The 27,573-nt window shown below is 32.0% G+C and overlaps 1 protein-coding gene across 1 annotated transcript; it reads right to left on the reverse strand.

Annotated features, from left to right (window-relative positions):
* Positions 1 to 445: 445 nt before the first annotated feature.
* Positions 446 to 27,573, reverse strand: LOC127719760 (peroxisomal acyl-coenzyme A oxidase 1-like). Its single transcript, XM_052226014.1, has 14 exons — positions 27,438 to 27,573; positions 23,843 to 24,005; positions 16,018 to 16,178; positions 13,945 to 14,052; positions 13,218 to 13,337; positions 11,748 to 11,863; positions 9,918 to 10,087; positions 9,327 to 9,489; positions 8,123 to 8,313; positions 7,217 to 7,369; positions 4,309 to 4,414; positions 2,993 to 3,139; positions 1,785 to 1,991; positions 446 to 1,390 (listed from the first exon to the last, which is right to left on the reverse strand). The coding sequence occupies exons 1-14, from the start codon at positions 27,556 to 27,558 to the stop codon at positions 1,310 to 1,312; spliced, it is 2,007 nt and encodes a 668-aa protein (XP_052081974.1). The 5' UTR covers positions 27,559 to 27,573; the 3' UTR covers positions 446 to 1,309.

Raw genomic sequence — 27,573 nt, forward strand, 5'->3', positions numbered from 1 at the left:
TGTTTGCACACTTTTTAAAGTTGATCATGCATTCGTTCTAAAATAAAATTTTGACCAGATAAAAGTTAAAAGATGACATAATTGGACAACCGCAATTGTTAAATCGCTTTGACGTCCGAAAAAAAGATAATAATCAACACATTCATTGTAACTTTTAAAGCCAGTTAAATCCTTTTTTGCTGAAAGAACGTCCGATATCATAAAAATTCATTATCAAAACATAACAAAAACACAAGTAAAGAACGTTTAAGTATTCAATATAAATCAAAACACAAAGGTTATTCCTGATTAGTTTTTCGAATTATTTTATTTAGACGTTGAGACCCTTTGGTGACCCCACAGTTTAAATGTCTATAATAAATACATCGTGAGTTGTGGGCGTTACAGACGAACATTCACCTAATCTGACCCAGTCAATGGGATATCTTAGCGCGCCAATCAATGGTCTCGGCTAGACTGTTTTGCACATGATTCTACTGTGGATTCAATTATTTTTGCTAGTATCTAGTATCATTTTTTTCAATGTTTGAAAATAATTGCTATTCAGAGGGTACTTCATTCCTAGCATTGTTTCATCATTTGCACTTATCAAAGTAACTTAAACTTATATTTAGTTAATCATTTATATTCAAATAAAGCCAAAAATCGGCATCCCACTAATAGTCATGAATCCACAATATGTTAAAGAAGAAAAGGTTTTCATATCCCATCCCATATCAACCAAGTGGTTTCCACTAATAAAAATAATTTCTAAAAAATCGCAGGAGATAAGTTTATTGAATATTAAGCTTAGAGTATGTAAAACATAGGTTTTTCTGTTGCAAATTGAGTTAACCTAGCAAAAGGAAGCAGAGCTAAGCAAACTGATATTTGCGACACTAAACCAAGTTTTACTACGCGAAGCTTAAAATAGATTACAGTGATCTCAGTTATAATGCAAAATAAACAAAACATTGTATTTCAGTCATCATTTTGGCATAAAATATTTCATTCCCAAAGCATTGTTCAAAATTCAAAATGGCTGATTTCCATAGGTTCCGATAGGTAGTTGAGAATTATTCACTGCCAGTTATCAAATCAGATCCATCAATAACAAAAAATTGAATTAGAATCTATGAAGATTATTGCTATATCAAATTTGGACAAATTGACTTTAAAAGTTTTTTTTATATCTATATCGGTAGTTATGATGTGACAACTTGTGTATCTGATTTCTAAAATAACAAAATACTGGCCATGTTTTCGTATAACATTTATATCAAACTAGTTAGTAAATCTCTTGATTGTTTTGCTCTATATTTTACTCTCATTATAATTTGGCACTGATGTTCTTAGATTCTGACCTCTTTTGCATCATAGGTCGGATGTAGTTGTAGTATGAACTATGGATCTACAAAAAAATTAGAATATGTTAAACATAACCTACAGATTACAAATATGTAGACAATTACAATTTTCACCAACTGCAGATGGTAATATTATTTTTGTTGTGATGTGTGCCACTGTAATCTTGAATTTGTATATGTTGAGGTTTTTAACATGTTGATGATGTTTTTATTTTGTTGTGTGTCAGCTGTGGCTGTTTATTAATCATTCATCATAGCACAAACTGAATATAATACAGAGTATTTAATATAAGTTTGCAGTTGCTAAATTATAAATCCTGATTAGGTTAGATACATTTTTTGACAAATTTTAAACTTATATGTGACTTTCCATTAAACTTTAAGCTTACATAAACCACTTCTTAATTTTTTGAAGTTTCACACTTAATAAAATCTTACATCCGTATTGTTCAAAGGAGATGATTTGGAATATTCATACAGAGCTTCATACACCTGTCCATCATACCGACCCAAACAACTTTGTAGCAAATGGTCAGGATAATCAAATGCATCTACCAGGGCCACAGCATTTGGTCTTATATCCTCTAACAGGGCCAGCACCTTCCTGTTTAAGATGCTAACTTGGTCTTGATTAAAGTAACCATCCTAAAATAGAAAAAGTTCATTTGTTTTTGCTGATGATAATAAATCATTGAAGTTAAAACTTTGTATTTGACCAGGGATGGCATCAACAATAGATGTCTTTTGCGTTTGTTTTTTTCTACATGAAATTTTACTCATACTTTAAATTTGAAAGGCAAATACCCTCTAGAATGGTGATCACAGATACCTCAACCCACAGTAACTGAGAGAGAGAGTGATTTTGCTTAGTGGTCAATAACATTTTAATTAAATTCCAATCAATTTCAAAAAGGAGTTCTCCATCTTTTTATCCAGAAATCACAAAATTATGAATTTTCCAGCAATTAATTACCATACATGTAACTCTGAAACTGTGAAAATTAAACAAAGAAAAATGGAACTTAATTCAATCAAATTAATTTTAAAAAGCAGTTCTCTATTTATCATCTGAAAACCAAAATTGTGACAGACAGACATGAGGATTCCTATATACCTATGACTCTGTCAAGAGGAGTATAAAAATACATAGAAAAAAGTAAAAGTTTTTTTTCAGCAAATACTGTGGATTCATTTATTTTTATGGGTACCAATTTTTGTGGATTGAGGAAAACTTGCATTTTCTTTGATATTTGATTTCATGGTTTTGCCAAAGTCTGTATATAAAGACTACAGGAAATTTGTTATTCGTTGAACATTTAATTTTGTGGTTCACCTGTTACAACATAATGCACGAAAATTGATATCCCACAAATTATAATGAATGCACAGTAATGTTTTTCACAATGAACAATTTGGACATGGCAAACATTGAATGACAAATGATTATGAAGCTTAAAGATATATATAAATAATGCACATTTGAAATATTTCTTACATATAACAGAGCTATTTCATTCATTTTAGTCAGTGTCATCAGAAAGAGTATATACATTCTAATAACGCTGATACAAAATTCCAAAACATAAAAAATCTGGATGGTTGCAAACATATGGTTTGGAATTGGTTTGAATCAAGACTAACTTTACCTGCATAAATTCTCCCATATTTTCCACAATACCATACACTGCATACAGTGTACACAGTTGTGACAACACATTGTGTGTGGCAGGATCTACCTTCCTCTGTGATAAAATGGTGACAAAATTCCTAACTATAAACAAATGGCAGTGAGCCTGAAAATTTAAATCAAATATGTAATTAAATCACTTAAAATTCATATAAACCTTGGTGGTGTATTGAATTAAATGGTTTTCTTAAAGTTTCTTGCTGGTTAAAGTAAAGTATCTAACAGAAACAAATTTCTCTGCATCAAGTTTTCCCCTTATTTTCTGTATTATTTTAAGATAATCAATTTCAAGTTTGATTATATAAAACTGACTGAAATTATTGCCAACCCAATGAAAGTTTTCCACAGTGCCTTCTCTATCTGGACAAGGTATTTAAACTTTTGTAAGTTCACTTGTACTATTGAATAAATTTAATAGCTATTATTCTATGTGTAGTTTTTTTCACTGGGACCTTTTAATTTCTTCTAAGAGAAATCTATCACTCATTGATTAATTTACCTGAGTAAAAAAATTATCTTACATACAGACAAAAATACTTTTTTTATACTCATTAACTGCATGTATTCACTATTAATAATATATTTTCTATCAGTTAAATATAAACACTGATTCAAACATAAATAGTTGATTTCTAACAAAAGTTTTAGCAATGTTCCTATTGAAATTTGCATTTTTTTTGTTAAGTAATAGAATACATTTTAGAAGGTCTTAATTTTGAACATCATAATTTTCAAGTTTTTATTTGTCAAACAAATTTTTTTTTTTAAAAGGAACAATGTTGAAAGTTTTGTCAAATCAACTTTTATTAATGTTTGCATTACTGTTTACATTCAACAGATTGAAAATATATTATCAATATTGAATAAATATAACATCACATGCAGTTTTGAGTATAAAACATGTATTTTCGCCTATTTTTTTTACTAGGGTAATTTAATCAATGAGTGATAGATTTCTCTTAGAAGAAATTTAAAGGTCCCAGTGAATAAACCACACAGAGAACAATAGCTATTGTATTCAGTCAATAGGACAGGTGAACTTACAAAAGTTTAAATACCTTGTCCAGATAGAGATGGCACTGTGGAAAACCTTCATTGGATTTGCAATAATATTAAAATCTTTCTAATGCAAATATTGGACAGATGAGAATCCAATTATAAAAACTTCCATTTATTTTAAATTCTTATTATTTTTTAAGTGAAATAGCATTAATTAATCTGACTTTTTTCAGCCTCAGAAATTTACAAAATTAAAGCCTGATACTGGAAATTTACCTTGGTAGCAGCAATAAATGGCACAGTAGATTTATTCCAAGCATCATGACTTGCCATTCCTTTTTGTTGGTTTGTCTGTTGTAATCTGCAGGCTGCTGCTACCATCCTGAAATATAAGATTTCATCAAAAATTAAAAAAATCAAATTAATTTTGTAAAGAACATTAGTAAGATTTTGGCAGCTACATTCCCCAATAATGTATCTTAACTTACTTTGAATTAGATATATTAAGGTATCCCCTCCTTTTTGAATATAAAATAGACAATCAAAACATTTAAAGGAACAACTAGCCGAAATAACAGATTCATAGACCTCACTTCATATCTTTGTGACCCAGTTATTAAGGACAAATCTGGCAAAATCATTTTCTGCACAGGCTAGCAACAGAACAAATTCTATCAAATAACAAAATACTATAGGAAGAAAAATAACATTGGGAAAGTATAACTTAATTTCATTTAACAGTATATGTTTATGTAAATTATGAGGGGATAACCTCAAGAAGGCAAAACTCTTAATGCATAAAAACTAAACACAATACTATGACATGGATTATTGATGCTGGATGCCAAAATATTTAAAAATCCCAAACTCCAAAAATAATTGAAGAGCTTATAAATCAGTAAACAGCTGTGCCATGAGCGCATGATACGCCCGTCGTCTTGTGTGTGAATTTTTATGCAATAATCATAAATAGTTTCTGACATACGGCCTGACATGGGAAAACCCCCTTTGTTTTTACAAAAACTCAAATTCTCTAAAATAAAATTTTGAATCAAAACCAAAAAGTATACAGATTAATATAACAAAGAAGTGTGTAAAATTTTAAGCAATAATCATATATCGTTTTTGAGATACGGCGCGACATGTGAAAACCCCCCTTTTTATAAAAAAAAATCAATATCTCAAAAATGAATCAAAACCAAAAAGTATACAGATCTTTAGATTAATATAACTAAGAAGTGTGCATACCTGCCAACCTCTGAAACCTTCAAAGAGGGAGATCTCCCCCTCAGCTATGACAGATGAGGGGGAGATTTTGCGCAAACGACATTTTCAATTGAAATATATGACCTGTTTATATATTCATCTACAAAACACAAATAAGAGTTTCATATCCTATACAAGGTGTGTTGTTTGTTTTTTTCCTTTTTCATCGACTTTACATTTGTGTCCAATCAGGCTAGCATATCTCTGAGATATTTGTTTTGAATGATAAACCATATTATACCTAATGGTAATGGTTTATATGTATGTACATTCACATTTCTTTATCGTAAGTTCAATACATTCCTTATCAATTTCAATTAAAACATTGAATAGAAGTACAGTATAGATCTTTTAAATGATTTTCAAAATATAATTATTTTTTTGTCCTAAGGCATTCAAAATCATTAAATTACCATCCTTTTATGATTCTTTTTTCAATTTGTTATTAATTTATATTCTTTTATCAATTCACATTATTTTAAGGAGGGTTACACTTAAAACGTGATTAAACAAGGGGAAGTAACCCGAAATTTCTTTGAAGTGTTTTCAAATGTACAAAGCTTGAGGTAAAAGACGTTAGTGATTGTTAATTAATATTATGTTTGACACCCAAGCTGTCAAGTGAAGCCATTTAATTTCAAATGGTCTGTGATTTACAGGTAACAACTACCCTCATCAGTCACACAAAAGCGTAATTAATGTTGACTGGTCATTCAAGTTTAAAATATCCAAAAGCGGGAGATTCTGTACTCCCGTGCAGTAGCGGACCGGCAAGCAGGAGATTTCCGGAATTTCGCAATTTGAGCGGGAGTCTCAAGCTCAAAACGGGAGGGTTGGCAGGTATGAGTGTGTAAATTTTTAGCAATAATCTTAAACTGTTTTTTAGATACGGCGCGACATGTGAAAAACCCCTCCCCCTTTTTTAACAAAATACTCAATATCTCTAAAATTAAAATTTTGAATCATCACCAAAAAGTATACAGATCTTAAGATTAATATAACTAAGAAATGTGTAAAGTTTTAAGCAATAATCATAAATTGTTTTTGAGATACGGCGCGACATGTGAAAAAAAACACACACCTGTTTTAGTTACTAAGTCCCGTAACTCAAAAAGTTTTAATCTTATTTTCACCAAAAAGTATACAGATCGTTTGACCATCATAAGAAACAACTATTTTAAGTTTCATGAAATTTGGATAAGTCGTTCTCAAGTTACAGTGTGACATGTTTACGCCGGACAGACAGACGGACAGACGACATTTGTATACCATAATACGTCCCGTCAAAATTTTGACGGGCGTATAAAAAGGACAAAAGTATAGCCAAAGCCGGGACAGAATCAGAGCTTTACATTATTTGGTTCAGGAAACACAGATATAATACTGATTGGAAGCATATAACATCAGATACACATATCCACATTATCACTAAATTACACATGAGGGTTGTTCCCTGGGAAATGGCACAGCCCTGAAGGTTATTTTAAAAGAACTGTTAGATACTTCTGTAGATGCATTTATTTTGCAGGTACCAATGTTCATGGATTGAGGAAAAATTGTATTTTCATGTATATTTAATTTTGTGGTTTATCCAAAGACTGCAATCAAGCATATAAAATAATTGTAAATTGTCGAACATTAACATTTTGTGGTTCACCTTTTCCCATGAAATCCACAAACAAATGGTAGCCCACGAATAGAAATGAATCCACAGTATTTTGTAAAACAAAGTCTTTGTGATTAAGATAAAATTGTGAAAACATTTCCTTGTGTAAATTTGATCTTTAAAGAAGATCAGAATAAGGGAGAAGACAAAGTAAAACCTAAAAATTAAGTTTTGCCATAGAAATTGTGAATTTCAACACTGCAAAACATAACTTTACAATATGTCCTGTCATGTGCCAAGAAAAGGTATTACCTTGCTGCTCTGTGGGAGTAGGCTGCTACTAAACTTTCAAATGAACAGTCTTCACCAAGCGTTGATTTGACATTTAGATCTGTAGTCAGATACTGTATAAGTTCTGGTAAAGATTCCCCTCTCTGACCTCGGAAGTAGCACTTTGATAGATATCTACAAAAAATTTCAATAATTCATATTTAATTATATATTTTATTAAATACATTGTGTTTCAATTAACTACATGTCAATTCCTATCTCATATTCTTAGGAAGGCATTTATGGTTAAAGGCAAGGCAACTGTGATAAATTTCGTTTTCTAAGGGGTTTGTCTATGTAAATAATTGTACATTATTTATGATTCATATATTATTTATGCATTGGAGCTGGCATGTCAGTAACTGCAAGTAGTCTGTTGTTATTTACGTATTATTGTCATTTTGTTTATTTTCTTTTGTTTCCTATTCTGACATCGGACTCGGACTTCTCTTGAACTGAGTTTTACTGTGCATACTGTTGTACGTTTGTTTTTCTACATTGGCTAGAGGTATAGGGGGAGGGTTGAGATCTCAAAAACATGTTTAACCCCGCCGCATTTTTGCACCTGTCCCAAGTCAGGAGCCTCTGGCCTTTGTTAGTCTTGTATCATTTTTAATTTTAGTTTCTTGTGTATAATTTGGAGTTTAGTATGATGTCCATTATCACTGAACTAGTATACATATTTGTTTAGGGGCCAGCTGAAGGACGCCTCCGGGTGCGGGAGTTTCTCGCTGCATTGAAGACCCATTGGTGGCCTTTGGCTGTTATCTGCTCTATGGTCGGGTTGTTGTCTCTTTGACACATTCCCCATTTCCATTCTCAATTTTATTGAATAATCCTAATACCAGCCAAAACACGTTATGGTTTATGGTTTAAGTTATAACCTACCTGGCAGTCTGCAGCATCATCACAGTATTTTCTCCTTCATATGTACAAGATCCAACAATATTAGCATAAATCTTGGGAATACCACTAGCGTGTGAGTAACCATGACCACCACAACTCATTCGGCACACCTCTATTCCTTCACAGCCAACCCATGTACAGAATGCTTTCAGTCCACATGCAAGAGCATGGAGCTGAAAAATTGGAAGGTTGGCTATCAGTTATGTCTGCTAAATCCACAATGCTTACTTCATTACATGCAATCTTGACAATAGTCAATAATAGACCATATATGGTAATGGTGTGAAACTTAACAAAATTATTAAGAAATGCTGAATATCTTGATCACTTAATACCATTAGGAAATCTAAACTAAGATGCATATATATATAGCAATGTTTATAGTTGTTTAATGCCTTATGTTTAGATAGTGTTATGAAAAAGTTAAATTTTTTATTGTACTGTTCACCAATTTTTTTGTGGATGCTGTGAGAATTTGCTTTGGATGATAAGGCAGCATAAAATACACTTTTTAGGTTTTCTGATACAGCCATGTAAGCAGAAAATATGGCATTTGCTTGTATCTATCCACAAATAAAATAATAAGAATGAGAAAAGGATCCATGTGTGTATTCAACTACCTTCAACCTGATTAAAGGGAGATAATTCTACAGGAGTTACAAATTCTACTGTAGGAATACTAAACCTTTAAATCCAATTAACATGCAGGTTTACACTGGAAAAAAACTTATGTGAGTGTTTTCATTGTAAGACAATACTTCTCTCCCTGGATCATCATACAAATGGCATGACTATAAATAATCTGTCCAAAGGATAAGTACAATGGCTTGTGGGAAATTTTTAATATACCAAAAGTTAAAACCCCTTGAACAACAAAGACTTTTATGTTCATTTGTCAATTGACAAGAAGTTAGTGTCAGATTTGGATACAATTCTCAAAGTAAAACCTCAGCATTGCAACTGAACTTTTCAGTTGATATTTCAAAATAGAAATTAGAACAGGTTCTGTAAGCTGTCAATTCATGTGTAAATCAAGGAGTTAAATGTATGAAACTTAAATTGATATTTATATATCTTATTGACATTTACCTAACATTGACATTTTTCTTTTTATTTAATGACAAAGGTTATAAAGTATTAACACACTAGGTATAACAAAACCTTTTGTTTCAATATTCATACATACCTGTGGCATGTCCTCAAGATTTCCTCTTTCAATGTCACTACTAATTTTGGCATAAATGTGACTCATCCCTTCAGCAGCCAATAGAAATGCATAGGAAGTAGCTAACAAGGGGAATAACTTATACTGCTGTGTCTGGTAATCCATCACTTGTGCCTCCTCTCCTCTTTAAAACAAAATCAGGAAATTACATGCACTGTTGATTCAATATTATTCTTTGAGAGTCCAATTTTTGTGGATTTCCTGGATATAACAACAACTACAAAGAACTACAAATTAAAATTTTCAACAAAGATAAAATTATCTATAGGTACCCACAAAAATAAAAAAATCCACAGTATGTGACAATCAAAGATTAATGACAAATGATACTATAATATTTATAACTTTATAATAGATGTCATATGGATTCAGTCAATGCTTAAGTCAAGATATTGGAATTTTCTGAAAATTTATTTTAGAATAATAAATGCTAGTGAATATATCAAAGATAACTTATCAAAGTATGTAAATTTATCTAATATATCAATTTTGCACAATAATAAATAAAATTATTTAGAACTTCATCAGACCTAGTTTTGAATATTGAAATACCCTGGTCGGAGTTCACTTTGTCGTCTGACTGCACTATATCTTATAGCAATAACCGTGGCCTTGGACAAAGTTTTGAAGGCATCCATAACAATCATAACTCTAACCATCACCATAGCACCATATGTCAACTTAGCATTCTTTGGTTTTATATAGTCACCATTTTCTAGCACCTTCAAAGGAAAAACAAATATAATATATCAAATTTGAGAAAAGATTAAGGATTAAATGTAACAAGAATTTGCATCAAAAGGAAAAAATGCCTGCTTACACTATCATATTTTCTAAAAATCTTGGTCAAAATCTTAATTTGGCAAATATTTTTAAAAATTTACACCATAATCATAACTAACATGTCTACTAAGTTTCCAGTTGATGTGCCCACAACGTCACATTAAACTACCTTAAACCAAAACTTTAACCTGATACAAAACAGGCCTATAGACAGTACTATATAAAGTACACATAGCTGAGAGGGTGATAGAGCAGGTTGTTACCCCGAGAAAACATTGTCAACTGAGGCGGAGCCAAGGTTGACAATGTCTTTTCAAGGGGTAACAATCTGCTCTATCACCCTCTCAGATATGTGTTATTTAATTTATTATACTGAATGTTCTGTTATTACTGTCTATTAAATTTCAAATTCAAAGTAATAAACTATGACGTCTTGTAACAACCATCCATATTTAATAAAGCGCACACTTGATCAAGTGTCTTCGTGAAGGGTAATAGAGTATTTACCATAGGATAGAGTGAATTGTCTCCCTCGTATTAACCAATCAAAATCTGGAATTTTGACATGAAGTATAATAAAACATAATGTCCCCTATAGACAGGACCCATTAAAAGGGTAAACAAAAATTCAATGAATATTCTATGTATGAATACATTTTCATAATTGCAGTAAGAGTTTGATAAACAATGCAAGCTGAATTATTGAAATAAAGCTAAAACAAATGACATCTGCATGCATAAAGAAAATGTTTCAAGTTGATGAAAAGGTAGGAAAGTGAAATTGAATAATTACTTTTGTCAAGGTATTCTAATACAACTTTGAAATTATACCTAAAATAGGCCAAATATTTTAAAAGTTTTTTGGTGAAAGTTGACAAAATCGTCTGGATTTCAACCATATTTAAGCCTAAGAAACATAGAGCGCAAGCTTCAACAAAATAACTTTCAAATCAGATATATTAATTGTTAAAGCAAACATAATGATAAAAGATCTTTTTTTGTTGATGCATGAACTCTATGTTTTCAGTCCAAAAAACGTATGGAAACTGACATGTCTTCATTGAATTTTCATGAAAAATCAATATGTGTGCTATTTGTGATGTCACCCTAATATGTAAATTTTCAAACAAAAAGACATAATACCTAGTGGTAGTTTTAACTATAATTAATTGTGATATTGGTCAATAAATCATAATATGAAATTTCAGCTAGAAATAGAGGCCTTATCAAACCTACTCCTTTGCTTTATTATCCCCGACTACACGTATATTCAATTTTTTGTGTTTCCTTTTTGGATTTTTTTTTATCTAAATTGTAAATTTTTAAATGATGTGCCATAATCAAAGTTACAGTGGCAAAATAATGACATTTCAAAAATATCTTATTTTGCTTGAATGGAAATTTTCATTTTTTTGAAATAGGACTGCATTAATTAAGGTTTTGTAAGAGTTGATGGAAGATAAACTGGGACCTCATATCGATTATATTAAGTTTTTCTTATTTATTTCAATTTGTGAGTGCGAAAATGTCAGAAATTCTAAATAACAAACTTTCATGAGTTCAAACCTATGCAAATTCTAATCATTACTTGTTGGTTACCTTAGCATATCTCATTAACATATTCATTCTGGGAATTCTGTATTTATTGAACCTTATAAAACCATTGTCTACACCATCAAAACCAAACTTTGGTCCAATATCCCCAATTTCTAGACCTGCAAAAAACCCTCAAAATTAATAAGGTTATCTAGAAAAGATGCTGCCGTAAAATCAAGAACTCCAATCTGTTGATATGATTTAAAAGTCCCAGTATTTACTGCCTCTTTTACTGGGGTCTATTCTACAATCGTCGTATGGTGAAAGCAGCTATCAAATCATGGTTGAAGTTGCATAGCGACCAACAGTATAAATTTTAGCAAACTTAAATTGCAACAATGTTATCTCATTGACATTTATATGACATCTCCTTTTATAAATACTATTTCAAATTTACAACATGCTTACCCGGTAAATTTTTGGCTGAGGGCAAATCTCACTTCATTGGGCCTCAGTCTGTAGGGTGATCGCTAAACTTATGTCTAATCTCATTTATTGCCCTGTTTGTTCAGCTGCATTAACTGATGCAGACTCCTCAAATTAACACAATAAGCCTCAGGACTATAAATTTGAGGTTCATAGTTAACTGATATTCAACTCTCACATATCCATTTAAAGAAGATACAATGTACAAATCAAGCTAAAAACAAATAAACTGTTAACACAAAGATATGTCTCGCCTTTTTGTCATTTTGATAGTAAAATGCAAATGTTGAAATTAAAATAGCAATACTTTAACATGTAAGTTATGCAAAATATTCAAAGTCAATAAACAATGACTGAATGTACAGGGCCAAACAATCTCCATGGAAATGAGATCTGCCAATGCTAAAACATATACATACCAAATATCATTGACCTACCACTAGAAGTTCCCCAATAACTGACCTAATCACATACTTATACATGTAAACTAAGCAAAAGTTTCAAAGTCAATAGACCATGACTGAGGGGCAGGGCAAAATAATCTCCATGGAAATAAGATGTGCCAATGCTAATTCAACTGTATATCAAATATTATTGACTTACCACTAGTGGTTCCCCACAAAACTGACCTAATCACAAACTAATACATTGTTGACGCCACTGCCGCCTCAAACAGCATACCTTTGTCTTGCTTTTTGACTCCGTCAAGGCGAGACAAAAACTAAGGGAATTGCATGACCTCCAAAAAGGACCAGGTGCGTCGACTTGTAACTATAGGATTTAATAATTCTATCACAACAAGCACTTTTTGAATGTTACCTACACTTACTCAAACAAATAATAAGTCTCCAGTAGAAATCTGGATTATCACAAAATTTTGACACTTTTTGGTGTGTATATATATAACAATCCCAATATTAAGCAAAATGGTATAATTCTAGTATCCTACAGTTTTTATAGTTTCATTACAGATCAAAAGTGTATTATATTATAAATATAGTATGATTTTTGTAAATCTAAATATCTAAAAAGTAATTTTTAACAAACCAGGCATTATTGTATGGTCCTCCATATTTCTAACTTGTACCAGAAACAAATGAGTTCCATGACATTTTCCCTGTGTATATAGCTGTGCCATGACCAAACAATGGTTTACTGTTTTTGCCACTATAACATCAAGAAATACATTTTAAACATTTTACATTTCTTCAAAGAAAATATCATCTGTCAAATATTAGACAGATCCAGGTGACATCTCTTATTAATAAACAGCCTTTTGTGTCCTCTTCAGATTTTCATTGGTCACATGATTGTGTAGGTTTTTCCTTTAAGTTCCTTTATAAATTCCTGATAAAGTGAAGACATTTTTCAAATCTTTTTGTTTGATAATGGGACCTGAAATTCAATGTGCATTACAATTCCTTTCTTAAGTTTATTCTGTAAAGTTGTGTCAACTTTTGATAGTTGCCTCACCTTTCTTTGTTTAAATATTAGCTTTCTGTCCTTCTATAACTTATAAGACATCTCTCTTTGGAATGTTCTTATTTTCCCTTAAAATACTGTAACTGATATATCCAGACATGTTGTCTTTATGGTGTTTGTTGTCAAATAGATAAAAAAAGTGTTGAATCTCTTTGGATAAGGACTATACATGTAACTGAGTTTTCAATCAGTGAGTTTGGGGTCAATAAAGAAATTTGCAATCATGTGATACTTTCATTGTACTAATAACAGGATGATAAGACATATTTTATCCATTTGTAAGCATACTTACCATTTCCAGGCCAATACTTGATAGAGCTAAGAGTAGGACTGTCTAGTATGAACTCTTGTGTTTCAGGGTCAAAGGTTGCTGTCGTCTCTAAACCTCTGATGAAAGTTCCTGAAAAAGTGAAATCATTTTTCAAATCTTATTGTTTGATAGTGAAGCAAGAAATTTGCATGTTTTATAGTTCATTTCATAAAAGAAAATGATGGAAATACAGAATTTATTTAGGTAATTCCTTTTATTCATACCAAAAATTGTATCTCCATTTGAAACGTTTACACAGCATAATTATTGCCTTTGTTTATGGTATATTAAATTTCTTATAGCTTTAACCAATTACAAAATAATTCAAACTTTCACCCAATAATATTTTTAAGATAGTTAAGACCATCCATGAATTCAAATATGCCCTTTTAAATGTTCAAATGTGCAGCTGTTTGTCAAGAAAGGAATACAGTAAGTAAACCTATTCAATGTTCTACTGATAAACTGACAACACACTAAATTAAGTACTCTGTAAGTGGTTGAAATTTAAAAAAAAAAAAATTCGTAAGGGTTCCGCGGAACCCAGTGTCTCGCCTACTTTTGCTGTTAATCACAGGCTCAACAAAAATGAGGAAAAAAATTAATAAAAATATTCCTCTCTATACTATGTTTTGATTGTAAGTAGCTTCTGTCCAAGTTTGGTAAAAATCCAGGATAGTTTATGAATGTAATAAATGTTTTAAAAACTTTAACTGCAGACTGTATGTAATGTTAACTTGAAGAAAAACTAAGTCCATTTATAAGTAAAATACGAAAAAAATGGAACAAAATTTTAACAAAATTTCCTTCTAGATACTAGGTTTTAATCATAAACAAGCTTCTGTCCAAGTTTGGTACAAATCCAGGATAGTTTAAGAAAGTTGTTAAAATTTTAAAAACTTTAACCACAGAGTGAATGTAATGTTTCCTAGCAGAAAAACTAAGTCCATTTATAAGTAAAATACAGAAAAAATGGATTTTTTTTTTTACAAAATTTACTTCTGGATACTATCTTATGATCATATTCAAGCTTTTTTCCAAGTTTGGTAGAAATCCAGGTTAGTTTAAGAAAGTTATTAAAATTTCAAAAACTTTAACCACAGAGTGAATGTAATGTTTCCTGGCAGAAAAACTAAGTCCATTTATAAGTAAAATACGGAAAAAATGGAATTTTTTTTTTACAAAATTTACTTTTGAATATTATCTTATGATCATAAACAAGCTTCTTACCAAGTTTGGTAGAAATCCAGGATAGTTTAAGAAAGTTATTAAAATTTCAAAAACTTTAACCACAGAGTGAATGTAATGTTTCCTGGCAGAAAAACTAAGTCCATTTATAAGTAAAATACGGAAAAAATGGAATTTTTTTTTTACAAAATTTACTTTTGAATATTATCTTATGATCATAAACAAGCTTCTTACCAAGTTTGGTAGAAATCCAGGATAGTTTAAGAAAGTTATTAAAATTTCAAAAACTTTAACCACAGAGTGAATATTTGTGGACGCCACCGACGACAACGACGCCGACAGAAGGTAGGATCGCTATGTCTCGCTTTTTCGACAAAAGTCAAAGGCTCGACAAAAAAAATAAAATACTGTTATTTCCAATGGCATCTTATTTGATAGAGAATTTAAAATGGACCATAAATACATAAGAAAGGAATTATCCTCATTATTATAATAACTGCACAAGCATTAAACTTTCATTTTTTTCTTACATTAAACTGTATCACTAAAGCAGTGCAAATTCAAGTGTGGTTCTTGCAGTTATTGATCTGCTCTGCACCACTAATGACTGAATTTTGTCATTCACCACCCTGTGTTTTGTGACCTTTGAATTTTTTTTACCTCCTGTACATCCGATGTCCATCTTACAAAGATTTATAGGACTTTATTTAATCTAATTAGTGAATATAAAAGTGAAAATTCTAAATAAGCTTTCTTGGACAATTTCTGTTATTTTTCTTCATATTTTTAATTTGTTGTCATCAAAATGCACATGACAAAATTTATGCTTATGTGATATGCCATCCAATAAAAATATGCTTTATTTACCATGTCCTAGTTCTGTCTGAGCATAAGTGCCAATCATCTTGAAACTTTTCCCTAATGGAACCCATTTCCTGCACTGTTCTGGGGTACCCTGTCTTTCCAGTGTAGGAACAAACATACCAGAATGTAAACCAAATGGACTCAATTCAACAGGTGCTGCAACCCTTTAACAAAACATATACAAAAATTAACACGGGTGAATTACTTATGTTTAGAAAGTATAGAGTCATCACACTGATAGTTTGAACTTTCCAAGCTATTAATTCCTATGAGTTTAAATGTCCTAAGTTGTAGAATCCAGTAGTGAGGGTGTGGATTGGGGTTTACAGAATAGAGAATAATTTGCACACAATATAAAGAATAGAGAAAAATGGACCAAAAAATTAAAGAATATCAAAAATAATGAATGAGGTGCTAAAATATAAAGAATAGAGAATAATGGGCAAAAAGTATAAAGAATAGAGAAAAATGGCCTAAAAAATTAAAGAAACAGAAAAGAAGGACCCCTTACACAGACCCTCAGTAGTCCTCTCTGAATTATTCAAGCTCAAGACTTCTATGATTTCGAAAGTCAAAGTAGAATATCAAGGTATGTTGAAACGTCTACCTGTGGGTTATTCAGTTTCATTTTTGATATATCATAGTTTTTCACCCACTCTCTTTTTATATAGTCTTTTGTTTTTACCATCATACTGTTTGCTGCATTTAGCCCATGTATCTATGACATGATGATATGAAATTAGAGGTGTTACTGTCAACAATAAAATTCTTTCTATATTTGTTTCCTGTGTACATGCTATGGAAATGTCTCCTCTTATTGATCAAGAACAGTAATGACAGCTCAAGTTTGAACCAACAAATACAAATTTAGAAGTCTTTGGTTTGACACAGTTGCGATTAAACTTTAAAACTATGAATACCCCACTCAAGGTGAGCTTGCTTAACCAAGAAGATGCCAGGGGAATTGATCAATTGCCTTGTTCTCAAAAAGTCTGAAGCAATGTCCACATTTAAATTTATCCATTTATTTCAATTAAGAAAAAAAAGCCATGATAGCTGCTATTTGACTGAATTCTAAATTCTTAACTACAACTTTTCCCTTAATACATGTAATAGCTAAGTTACATTTATGCAGAAATTTTTCATCTTATCAAACAGAATTTGCAATTTAGGCTAATTTTATGTTTTGAGCCAGTATATTTCCAAGTAATTGATTTTTTTGTTTTTTATAAAGATTTTTGATTAAAAATATTTTTCTTAGTAAACCATAATATTTTGTTCAAAACCAAAGAAGTAAGTGCAGGCTGTTTACTGAGAGCATAAAGATGGCAGGGGTGTAGCTACCCGGGGGCACCACAGCACATGCATCCATGTCGTTTTCGCCAAAAAAAAAAAAAAAAAAAAAAAACAGAGAGAGAAAGAGAGATGGACAAAGTTAACATATATGAATTGGTCAATCGGACAGAGTGGGAGGGGTATTAACATTATGCATCTATTATGGGACATGATATTTGTTTAACGTTGGGAGACTGTGTCTTCTCCTTCTATCCACAGTATAATAACAAGTGTTGATGAAGCTGTTAGAGTCATGCAGAAAAAGATATTTTCTTATTTCGAACCAAAATAAAATTAAAAGTCACTCATCTACTTAGTGTTCTGAAGGAAGAGGCTCAGATGATCACAACTCCACAAAGTTCAATATCCAATGCAATAGCGACGCCCCCCACACTAACTGACTCGTCAACTCCGTCTTCATCTAACCACCCTCCTTATCCAGATATTGGCAATATCTCCATAGAATATTTACAACAAGACAGAGTGAAACTAGATTTGCTGACAAAAACATTAAAGGAAAATGTTGCAAAAAACAATGCATACAGAAAGATTTTCTAGTCGATCCATCCTTCACCCATACAAACATTGTACTTTAATAGTGTCTTTTTGTTGTGGGGATATGTAAGTAGCCTGCCGCGTCCACTCTATTTTTGTTAGATGTATTTCTATTTGTATCCATCTGATGAGTTAATAGATATAAGAAGATGTGGTATGAGTGCCAATGAGACAACTCTCTATCCAAGTCAAAATTTATAAAAGTAAACCATTATAGGTCACAGTACAGTCTTCAACACGGAGCCTTGGCTCACACCGAACAGTAAGCTATAAAGGGCCCCAAAAAATTACTAGTGTAAAACCATTCAAACGGGAAAACCAACGGTCTAATCTATATAAAAAACGAGAAATGAGAAAAACTTATGAACCACATCAACAAACGACAACTACTGAACATCAGATTCCTGACTTAGGACAGGTGCAAACAAATGCAGCGGGTTTAAACGTTTTAATGGTACCAAACCTTCACCCTTTTTCTGAAACAATAGTGTAACATCACAACATAGAAAGACACACTATAAAATATCAACTGAAATAGCTTAACTCAATCAAAAGACATAATAACACCATTGAACATACACTGAACAAATAAATTTGACCTATGACACAATGTAAATACAAAATAAATAAACTAAGGGAAGAATAATAAAAGTAACATGTTATATCAGTAAGAAATTTTAAACAATTAAAGAAAAACAATATGCTCTAACAAAAATATCAGCCATTTGCAATAACTTTAAACACAGGTAAATGAAAAAAATTTTGTTGTTAGGTATAAGTGTACAGTACCAATAGAGAAAGGAAATATTTATACAAAATAAATAATTTTGAAGTTCATGCATAGTACGAAGTGAAAATTTATAGTTATACCAAACACTTATCAAAGCTGGTATATAGACCAGATATAACCCTGAATAACATTAAATAACAAATAAAATGCTCCGCAGGGCGCAGCTTGATACGACCGCAGAGGTCGAACCCTGAACAGTTAGGGCAAGTATGGACACAACATTCAAGCTTGATACAGCTTTGCATTTGGATTGTGATTAAATATTTGACACAGCATAGGTTTCTGACACAGAATAAATGTGGTCTAAGAACTTAAAAATTTTAAATTGGACATTCATCTATTATGGTCCAATATCCAAAATCTAAATACATGGTTAGATTCAGCATATCAAAGAACCCCAAGAATTCAATTTTTGATGAAATCAAACAAAGTTTAATTTTGGACCCTTTTGACCTCAATGTGGACAAAGTTGATAACGGGGCCCAAAAATAAAAAATCTAAATACATGGTTAGATTCAGCATATCAAAGAACCCCATATATTCAATTTTTGTTGAAATCAAACAAAGTTTAATTTTGGACCCCGATTTGGACCAACTTGAAAACTGGGCCCATAATCAAAAATCTAAATACATGTTTAGATTCAGCATATCAAAGAACCCTAAGAATTCAATTTTTGTTAAAATCAAACTAAGTTTAATTTGGACCCTTTGGACCTTAATGTTGACCAATTTGAAAACGGAACCAAAAATTAAGAATCTAAATACACGGTTAGATTCAGCATATCAAAGAACCCCAATAATTCAATTTTTGATGAAATCAAACAAAGTTTAATTTTGGACCCTTTGGACCTCAATGTGGACCAATTTAAAAACGGGGCCCAAAATCCAAAAACTAAATACACGGTTAGATTCAGCATATTAAAGAACCCCAAGAATTCAAGAATAAAACCCCATTGAAATTGGTCAAGTAATAAGCAATTTATATGAAGTATCTTCTTTTGCACAATACTGTGCAATTAAATATTTCTTGCTATTGCGCAATACTGTACAATTGACAATTTCTTGCTATTGCGCAATATTGTGCTATTGGATATTTCTTGCTATTGCGCAATACTGTGCAATTGAAGATTTCTTGCTATTGCGCAATACTGTGCAATTGAAGATTTTTTGCTATTGTGCAATACTGTGCAATTGAAAATTTCTTGCTATTGCACAATACTTATTATATAATAATTTACACATTCTGTTTGGTGTGAATCTCCTACCATATCATTATTATTTGCTTTTAAATATAAATCAGAAATAACCAACTTAAAATGGAAAATTTTAAAAGAAAAAAAAAAGGAAAAAAAAAATCCCCCCCACAAATTTTTTGAACCCCCTTATGATTCATCACCCCCAAACTCAATCCCAGCCTTTCCTTTGTGGTATGGTACCTTGCAGTACAATTTCAGAGAGATCCATACACTTGAACACAAGTTATTGTCTGGAAACTAGAAAAATGTGTTTTTTGGCCCCTTTTTGGACCCAAATTCCTAAACATTTAGGGCAATTACCCCAAAACTCAAACCAGCTTTCCCTTTGTGATATGGAACCTTGTAGTACAATTTCAGAAAGATCCATACACTTACACACAAGTTATTGTCTGGAAACTAAAAAAAAGCTTATTTTTGGCCCCCAATTCCTAAACGTTTCAGCAATTACCCCCAAACTCAATTCCAGCTTTCCCTTTGTGATATGGAACCTTGTAGTACAATTTCAGAAAGATCCATACACTTACACACAAGTTATTGTCATGAAACTAGAAAAATGCTTGTTTTTTGCCCCTTTTTTGGCCCCTAATTCCTAAAATTTTGAGGCAATTACCCCCAAAATCAATCCCAGCATTACTTTTGTGATATGGAACCTTGTGGTACAATGTCAGAGAGATCCATACACTAACACACAAGTTATGTCTAGAAGTTACAAAAATGCTTATTTTTGGCCCCTTTTTGGCCCCCAATTCCTTTACTGTTGGTACCATAACCCCCAAAATCAATCCCAACCTTCCTTTTGTGGTATTGAACCTTGTATTAAAATTTCATAGAGATGCATTCACTTAAACTAAAATTAGAGTGCGAAAACCAATGTGTCTTCGGACGACAACGACGATGACAACGACGACGTCAACCTCATACCAATATACGACCACAAAAATTTTTTTGCGGTCATATAAAAAGCAATACAATTAGTATCAACAGGTCAAATAAACAAGAAAGTACGATTTGAGAGTACTCGCAGTTACTGACAGCTAGTTAAAAGCCAAAACAATTAATAATAAAAAATCATGCATCAGAGACTAAAATCAACTAAAACACATCCCAGGGATTTAGTATTTTAACGTCATGGACAGTCAAAGAAGACATGACTAGTGCAATGCCAAAAATAAATTGTATCTACAGACAGTAGGATAGTTAGGAGTTTAACCTCTCTATAGATATAAACGAACGTGGGTGTGTCTTTATACATCACACTTGAAAAAAAATACAAATTTAGTTATGTTTTAATTTGCTGATGACAAAATCGATATTAGTGCCAATGTAAACTATATTCAAAGATCTAATTACAACATTGGTAAGATAACCTTTACTAATAAGTTTGTTTAAAGGTTCGATGAGTTTACACGGATCACATAGTGATTTCTGCGCTTTAAGTACAATATTACCGTAAAATTTAGGATGTGAAATACCGTTTTTAATCAGTTTTCTACAAGTACAGCCAAATTTACTAATCAAATCTTTGTATCTATGAAAGAACTTAGCAAAAGTTTTACGTAATTTATGGTAACGAAATCCTTGATTTAATAATTTACCTGTGATGCATTGATTACGTTCGTTAAAATCTATGACATCACTACACACACGGGCATAACGAACGAGTTGGGATATATATACACCGTATGATGGAGCCAAAGGAACATCGCCGTCTAAAAAAGGAAAATTAGCAATAGGGAATGAAAAATTGTCTCTTTTGTCGTAAATTTTTGTATTGAGTTTTCCTTTAGAGATTGAAACGTCCAAATCCAGAAAAGGACAACTACTGCTGTTTATGTTAGATTTAATTAAAGTAAGTTCTATTGGGTAAATTTCGGTAGTATATTTAGAGAAAGCCTTTTTCAACTGATTTTTATAGTTTGTTCTTACGTTGTATTGTTACACCACTGTCCCAAGTTAGGGGGAGGGTTGGCGCCTTCAAGGTAGTTTAACCCCGCCACATTCTACATGTATATGTGCCTGTCCCAAGTCAGGAGCCTGTAATTGAGTGGTTGTCAGATTTTTCTGTTTCTCATAATTGTTTTTCGTTTATTGTTTTGCTTAGTTTGTTCTTATGATGTGTCGTAACAATTTTAATTTACACCACTGTCCCAGGTTAGGGGGAGGGTTTGGCACCAACAAACTAGTTTAACCCCGCCACATTCTGTATGTGCCTGTGCCAAGTCAGGAGTCTGTAATTCAGTGGTTTGTCGTTTGTTGCTATGTAACACATTTGTTGTTCGTTCATTATTTTGTACATAAATTAGGCCAATAGTTTTCTTGTTTGAATTGTTTTACATTTGTTATTTCAGGGCTTTTTATAGCGGAATATGTGGTATGAGCTTTGCTCATTGTTAAAGGCCATACAGTGACCTATATTTGTTAATTTCTGTGTCATTTGGTCTCTTGTAGAGAGTTGTCTCATTGGCAATCATACCACATCTTCTTATTTTAATATTGGGAATTGACATTGAGAAAGTGATTGACGCATTTGCTGTTTGGAAGAAACGTCGTTTGGAGTTTCTTTTTCTGACCAGAATTGATATTCTTCAAGTATGAAATTCAAAAGATTGAATGTTTTTATATGTTTATGCTAACAGAAACTCCACATATAGCATTGTGCTCATGTTTATAATTTGTTTTTTATACATTTTGTACATCTACTTTGCTCAATACAAATACTAGTATATGGAACAAATCTTCGTGATTTTAAAAGCTCTGGTGACCGCGTACAAAAAAAAACGCAAACAACAATGTTTGGTCATTATTCAACTCAAAGTTAAACAAATAGTTGACAAAAAAAACACAACAAAAATGTACAAAACTTATTTTACGGTTGTGATTGTATTGAAACGCTTTATATGCCAAGCTTCCGGGGGCTTTACCCCCCTGGTCCGCATACAAGGGCTTTTCCCTGAACCAACTGGAGGTATCAGGCTGCGCCAGACCCTTTGCCCTTTAGTTTGTGATTCCACTTCATTAAGAAGGTAGCTACGCCCCTGGATGGTGTGCAGGATCTAAACAAATAAACTCTATCTTCTGTGAGATTCAGAGCGTGATATATTTCTGTGTAGCTGGATTGACATCCCCAACTAACTTACAATAATGTAACATGCTAGACATCTTTATTTCTGAACTAATGACATATCTGGACAAATAAATAACACTTGAAAAAAGGCAATAGTCTCAGTGGACAATTTTTTTTTAATAAGGCAAATGAAACTCACATATCTCTGCAAGAAGAAAGTTTTATAGTCTTTTAAAAAAAAAAAGAGTTCAAATGTCCCCCGTGTTGTTCTTTAAATTTTTTTATAAATATCTTAGAGAAATGAAGGCTTGAGAGTAAATGCAATGCAATTTCTGATAAAATTAATATTTTGAAGGAGCATAACTCTTTAAAAATATTTACACGGGACGGACGCCTGGTATTTCTATGTTGTGCGGGGGACAATAAAGGAAAATGAAAGGATATGGAGTAAATCATCATACATGGGACAAAATTGCACACAATACATAGAAAACATAGAAAATTATCAATGAACAGGGCTTTTAATAAAGGGTCCATTTATATTTGTCAATGTTAACAGAAAAATCTGTTGTAAAAAAAGATTGCTACACATAAGTGCCCTTTTTCTTAAACTGTGCACCTCTGCCCTCAGATACTAGCGAGAACACTAAAATGTATTATAAAAATACTGGCAGCTATAGTCAATTATCATATAAACAAGACAGACAGACAGACCTTATTGTTGTATCCCATTACGGCTGTGCTGGGAATAGTATACTGACTATTTATTACATGTATGTCCCAGGCTGGGGATAAGAAAATGATTAACATTTTTGTATACATTCTTACTCTCTAAACTTTTGTCTGTCAGTTTCTGATTTTAATCCCAGTTCTTCCATTCTATCCATAATATAGATCTGACGTCGCACAGCATTGTTATATTGAGCATCTCTGTCGTAAAATTCTGATGGCTTAAAACTTTGTAAAAACTTGTCTTGGAGGACTAAGTTTTCTAAAATAAAAAAGAACAAATTAATATTCATAAATAATAAACACAATTGATTTTTGGTGCTAAAAATGTTATAAATTTAAATATAGAAATGTGTTGTATGACATTATTTTACCTACTTTAGAACAAACTAAGGGAGGGAATACTCTGCTGTGGTGAATAATTTGGTGGCAATTAAACCATTTTCAAGAAGCAAGTTGAAGCTTTTCATGATGTGTTGTTATTGATAATTTTCTAAATGAAAAGGCTATGATAGATTTCCCCTCTCTTTCCAGTCAAAGGCTAGACAATTATTTCAAATAATTAGTGACTTGTGATGCCTTGGAAGGCTTCTTTTTTTAATTTTCACTTTGAAGCCTCTTTGAAAAACCTAAACGCAAAAATTTGAGACAAATAGACAAATGTTTGTCCAAGCCAAGGAAAAATATCCTCAGCAGACACCATGATTATCTGGACTGTTGCTATAATAATAAATATACATGTAGAATGATAATTTATCCTTCCTCTGTACATGTACCTTGATCAGGAATAACCATTAATTGGTGGATTATAACCTCAATTCACACATAATCATCTGTTTGATATAAACTGAGATAGGCCAATTGAGGAATAATGACATTTTCGTCACAATAAATTTTTGAATGAAAATGGGTATGTTATTGCACATACAAAGAGGATAAAAGGGGGGTGCTTGCACGGAAAAAACGTGAAATAAGACATAATTCCACGTTGAACGTGAAATAATTTCTGTCATGAATGTTGCACGAAAAATAAAGACTTTGATGTGAACCTTTTGTGACTGATTCACTGTCTTCCTGTATATTTATAAACTCTCTGTTTTACTTAAAATATTCCCAATTTCTTATACACATTTATGATATAAATGGTTTACAGCTTTTCAAAAAGTATATAACAATTTTCGTAACTTTTAAAATGCATTGAGTATCCCGCAGACATGAAAGTGTATTATTGATCTATTTCATTGTCATATTAGCCATGCCACCAGCTACCACGACTTGTGGTTCAAAGTATCAGAAATAGAAAGTTAAAACTGACAGATGATGAAAAGTGCAAACACTTTAAAGCTCATCACTGTTAAGATGTTGATACTATTTAAAGTCATTCTTTTCATTTCACCAAAAAATTCAAAGAATCAGCAATGAGGAAGCATGTATCTATTTTTTTTATGTTTTCTAACATTACAATCATGAATCAGAGACAAATAAGGCAATATAGCAATCCATCAACATTTTCATACAAGAGGACTATAGAAGCATATGGTACAACAATTTTTAACTTATTGCAATGTGAATCAAATCAAAAGAATATGACCAAAAATAAAATATGTATGGCCTGTTACAAATTTGTTTAGACAATAAAATGTAAGTGTGATGTAGTTTATTAGTACTTTATGAACAATGTCATGAATGTGTTAGGCAAAATAAGCAAGTCTATAATTGTATTTATAATGGCTTGTTTAGTCGAAGCTCAGCAAATTTTGTCGACACTCTTGTATGATCAGGACATAGGTAGTAGATGACACACTCAATAATGGCGGAATTTGTATTTTCTGCCATTTGACACTTTTGTATTGGTTTGGTAATTGTGTCATTATAGATGGCCGATTATAATAGAATAGCTTACCAAGACTGGAATGATAATGAACAACATCAAAAGCCTTTCCGCTCTATTAAAAAACAAAATTAAATCCCTGCCAAGTGTTTGAATTTGATTTGCAAAATAAGCATTTGAAAATCAGGATGCACACAAAACTAAATAAGCAGAACAAGTTCAATGAGGCACCTGTCTTGCAAAACTGAACGTCAAATAAAAAAGTAAAAACATGTTGAACATGAAATAAAAAACAGTGATCATGTTGCACGAAAATAACCCTTAATTGTTACCACCCTCTTCAAAATCTAGCTTAACTATGATGAGCTGACCATACTGACAGAGCACTCATAGATGAACCATTTCTATTTTTTGGGTTGCATCTTTTGTGTGAGGGTCCCATAAACTGCAGCTGTATTCTAATTTAGGTCTGACTATTGCTTGATATGCTCTTGATTTAATGTCTGTGTTTGATATTTTTAAATTTCTTTTAAGGAATCCTAAAGATTTATTGCCGTTTGAGATAATGTTGTCATAATGTAGGTTCCATTTAAGATTTGATTGTAGAGTAACGCCCAGATATTTAGCAGATGTAACGGATTCAAGAATGTGACTATGAAGGATGTAATCATGTAAATATGGTTTCTTTTTATGTGAAATTGAAAGTTTAGTGCATTTATCAGGGTGGAAAGCCATAAGCCAATCTGCTTCCCACTTTGCTGCAGCGTGTAGATCCTCTTGTAATTTATCACAGTCTGATTGAGATTTGATTTCTCTATATATGATGCTGTCATCAGCAAAGAGTCTTAATTTGCTATGTGTTAAATATTCAGAGAAGTCATTAATGTAAATGAGAAGTAAATGTACTGACTTTGTGTCATGGATGGATACCCGGGCATATCCTTTCTTTTCTATAATATACAATTCATCTGATGTGAGTCAAACTTGGAAGTTGTACTGATGCTGGGACTATTATATTGTTAGTATAATAGTCCCAGACTGATGCAGCATTATGAAAACCATTAATTTGTGGATTATACCTCAATTCATGTATAAATAAATGCATCATAGATACTTCACTTTTTCACAAAATGCAGCATATGAAGTCTGAAGTTATTGCATATCATCTATGAGTGCTCTGTCAGTATGGTCAGCTCATCATAGTTAAGCTAGATTTTGAAGAGGGTGGTAACAATTAATTCACGGCCTCATTGCCATACCGGGTACCATCTGAAATTTTAATACCAACAGACAGTAGAACAAGACAAAACCATCCAAATACTTATAGACATATACGAACCACAAAGGAAACATATAAGTGGTCATTTTTCCCACACACCAGCATACAATGGAACATGCTACCTATAGCCACAGTACAGTCAACCACAGTTTACAGTTTCAGAGCACACCTTACACAAGGTGTTCTCTGCCAACTGATTTAAATCAAGACAATAAATTTTTGTATATAATTTTTATTTTAATCACTAGTTTTTGTAAGTATCCTGAAGTTTTGTTGTATAACTGAAGAAGAAGACATTTGTACATGGACATAAAAAAATACCAAAAGCAAAGAAACAGCACTTTTATTGCTGTTCTTCGTCTCTAAGGCATAGTAATCAACAGAGCAAAAACTCTGACCTCACTGCAATGTTAAGACAGCTCCTAGCACCGATTTGAGTGGAATACTTTGCAAACTGACGGACCCACCACAACTGTGAATTGAAGAACAAATTATAAAGTCATGGAATTTTAAAGAGATCGAAGTGCAAGTTTTGAATGTCCTACATTTTAACCTCTGAGTATAGATCTAACTATGTTACGTACGTATTTGACGTTTTCGCTTAACTTTGTCTGGTCCCTTATAAATGAATTCTGTTAACCTTTCAGCATCAAACGTAGCTGTAGATCTTTCTCTCAACAAATCGGTGTTAACTTCATTTGACATTTTGGTTGTCCTAGT

The sequence above is a fragment of the Mytilus californianus genome, unplaced genomic scaffold (genome assembly GCF_021869535.1).
Source record: "Mytilus californianus isolate M0D057914Y unplaced genomic scaffold, xbMytCali1.0.p SCAF_11, whole genome shotgun sequence".
NCBI lineage: Eukaryota > Metazoa > Mollusca > Bivalvia > Mytilida > Mytilidae > Mytilus > Mytilus californianus.

What these genes read in the sequence shown, in the direction of transcription:
- LOC127719760 (XM_052226014.1), bottom strand. Translation starts at nt 27,558, where the DNA reads ATGTCAAATGAAGTTAACACCGATTTGTTGAGAGAAAGATCTACAGCT. An exon ending in ATGATGCTGCAGACTGCCAG is followed by an intron (nt 7,370 to 8,122) that starts GTAGGTTATAAC and finishes AATTTTTTGTAG; the next exon opens with ATATCTATCAAAGTGCTACT. An exon ending in CATTTATTGCTGCTACCAAG is followed by an intron (nt 3,140 to 4,308) that starts GTAAATTTCCAG and finishes TTAAATTTTCAG; the next exon opens with GCTCACTGCCATTTGTTTAT.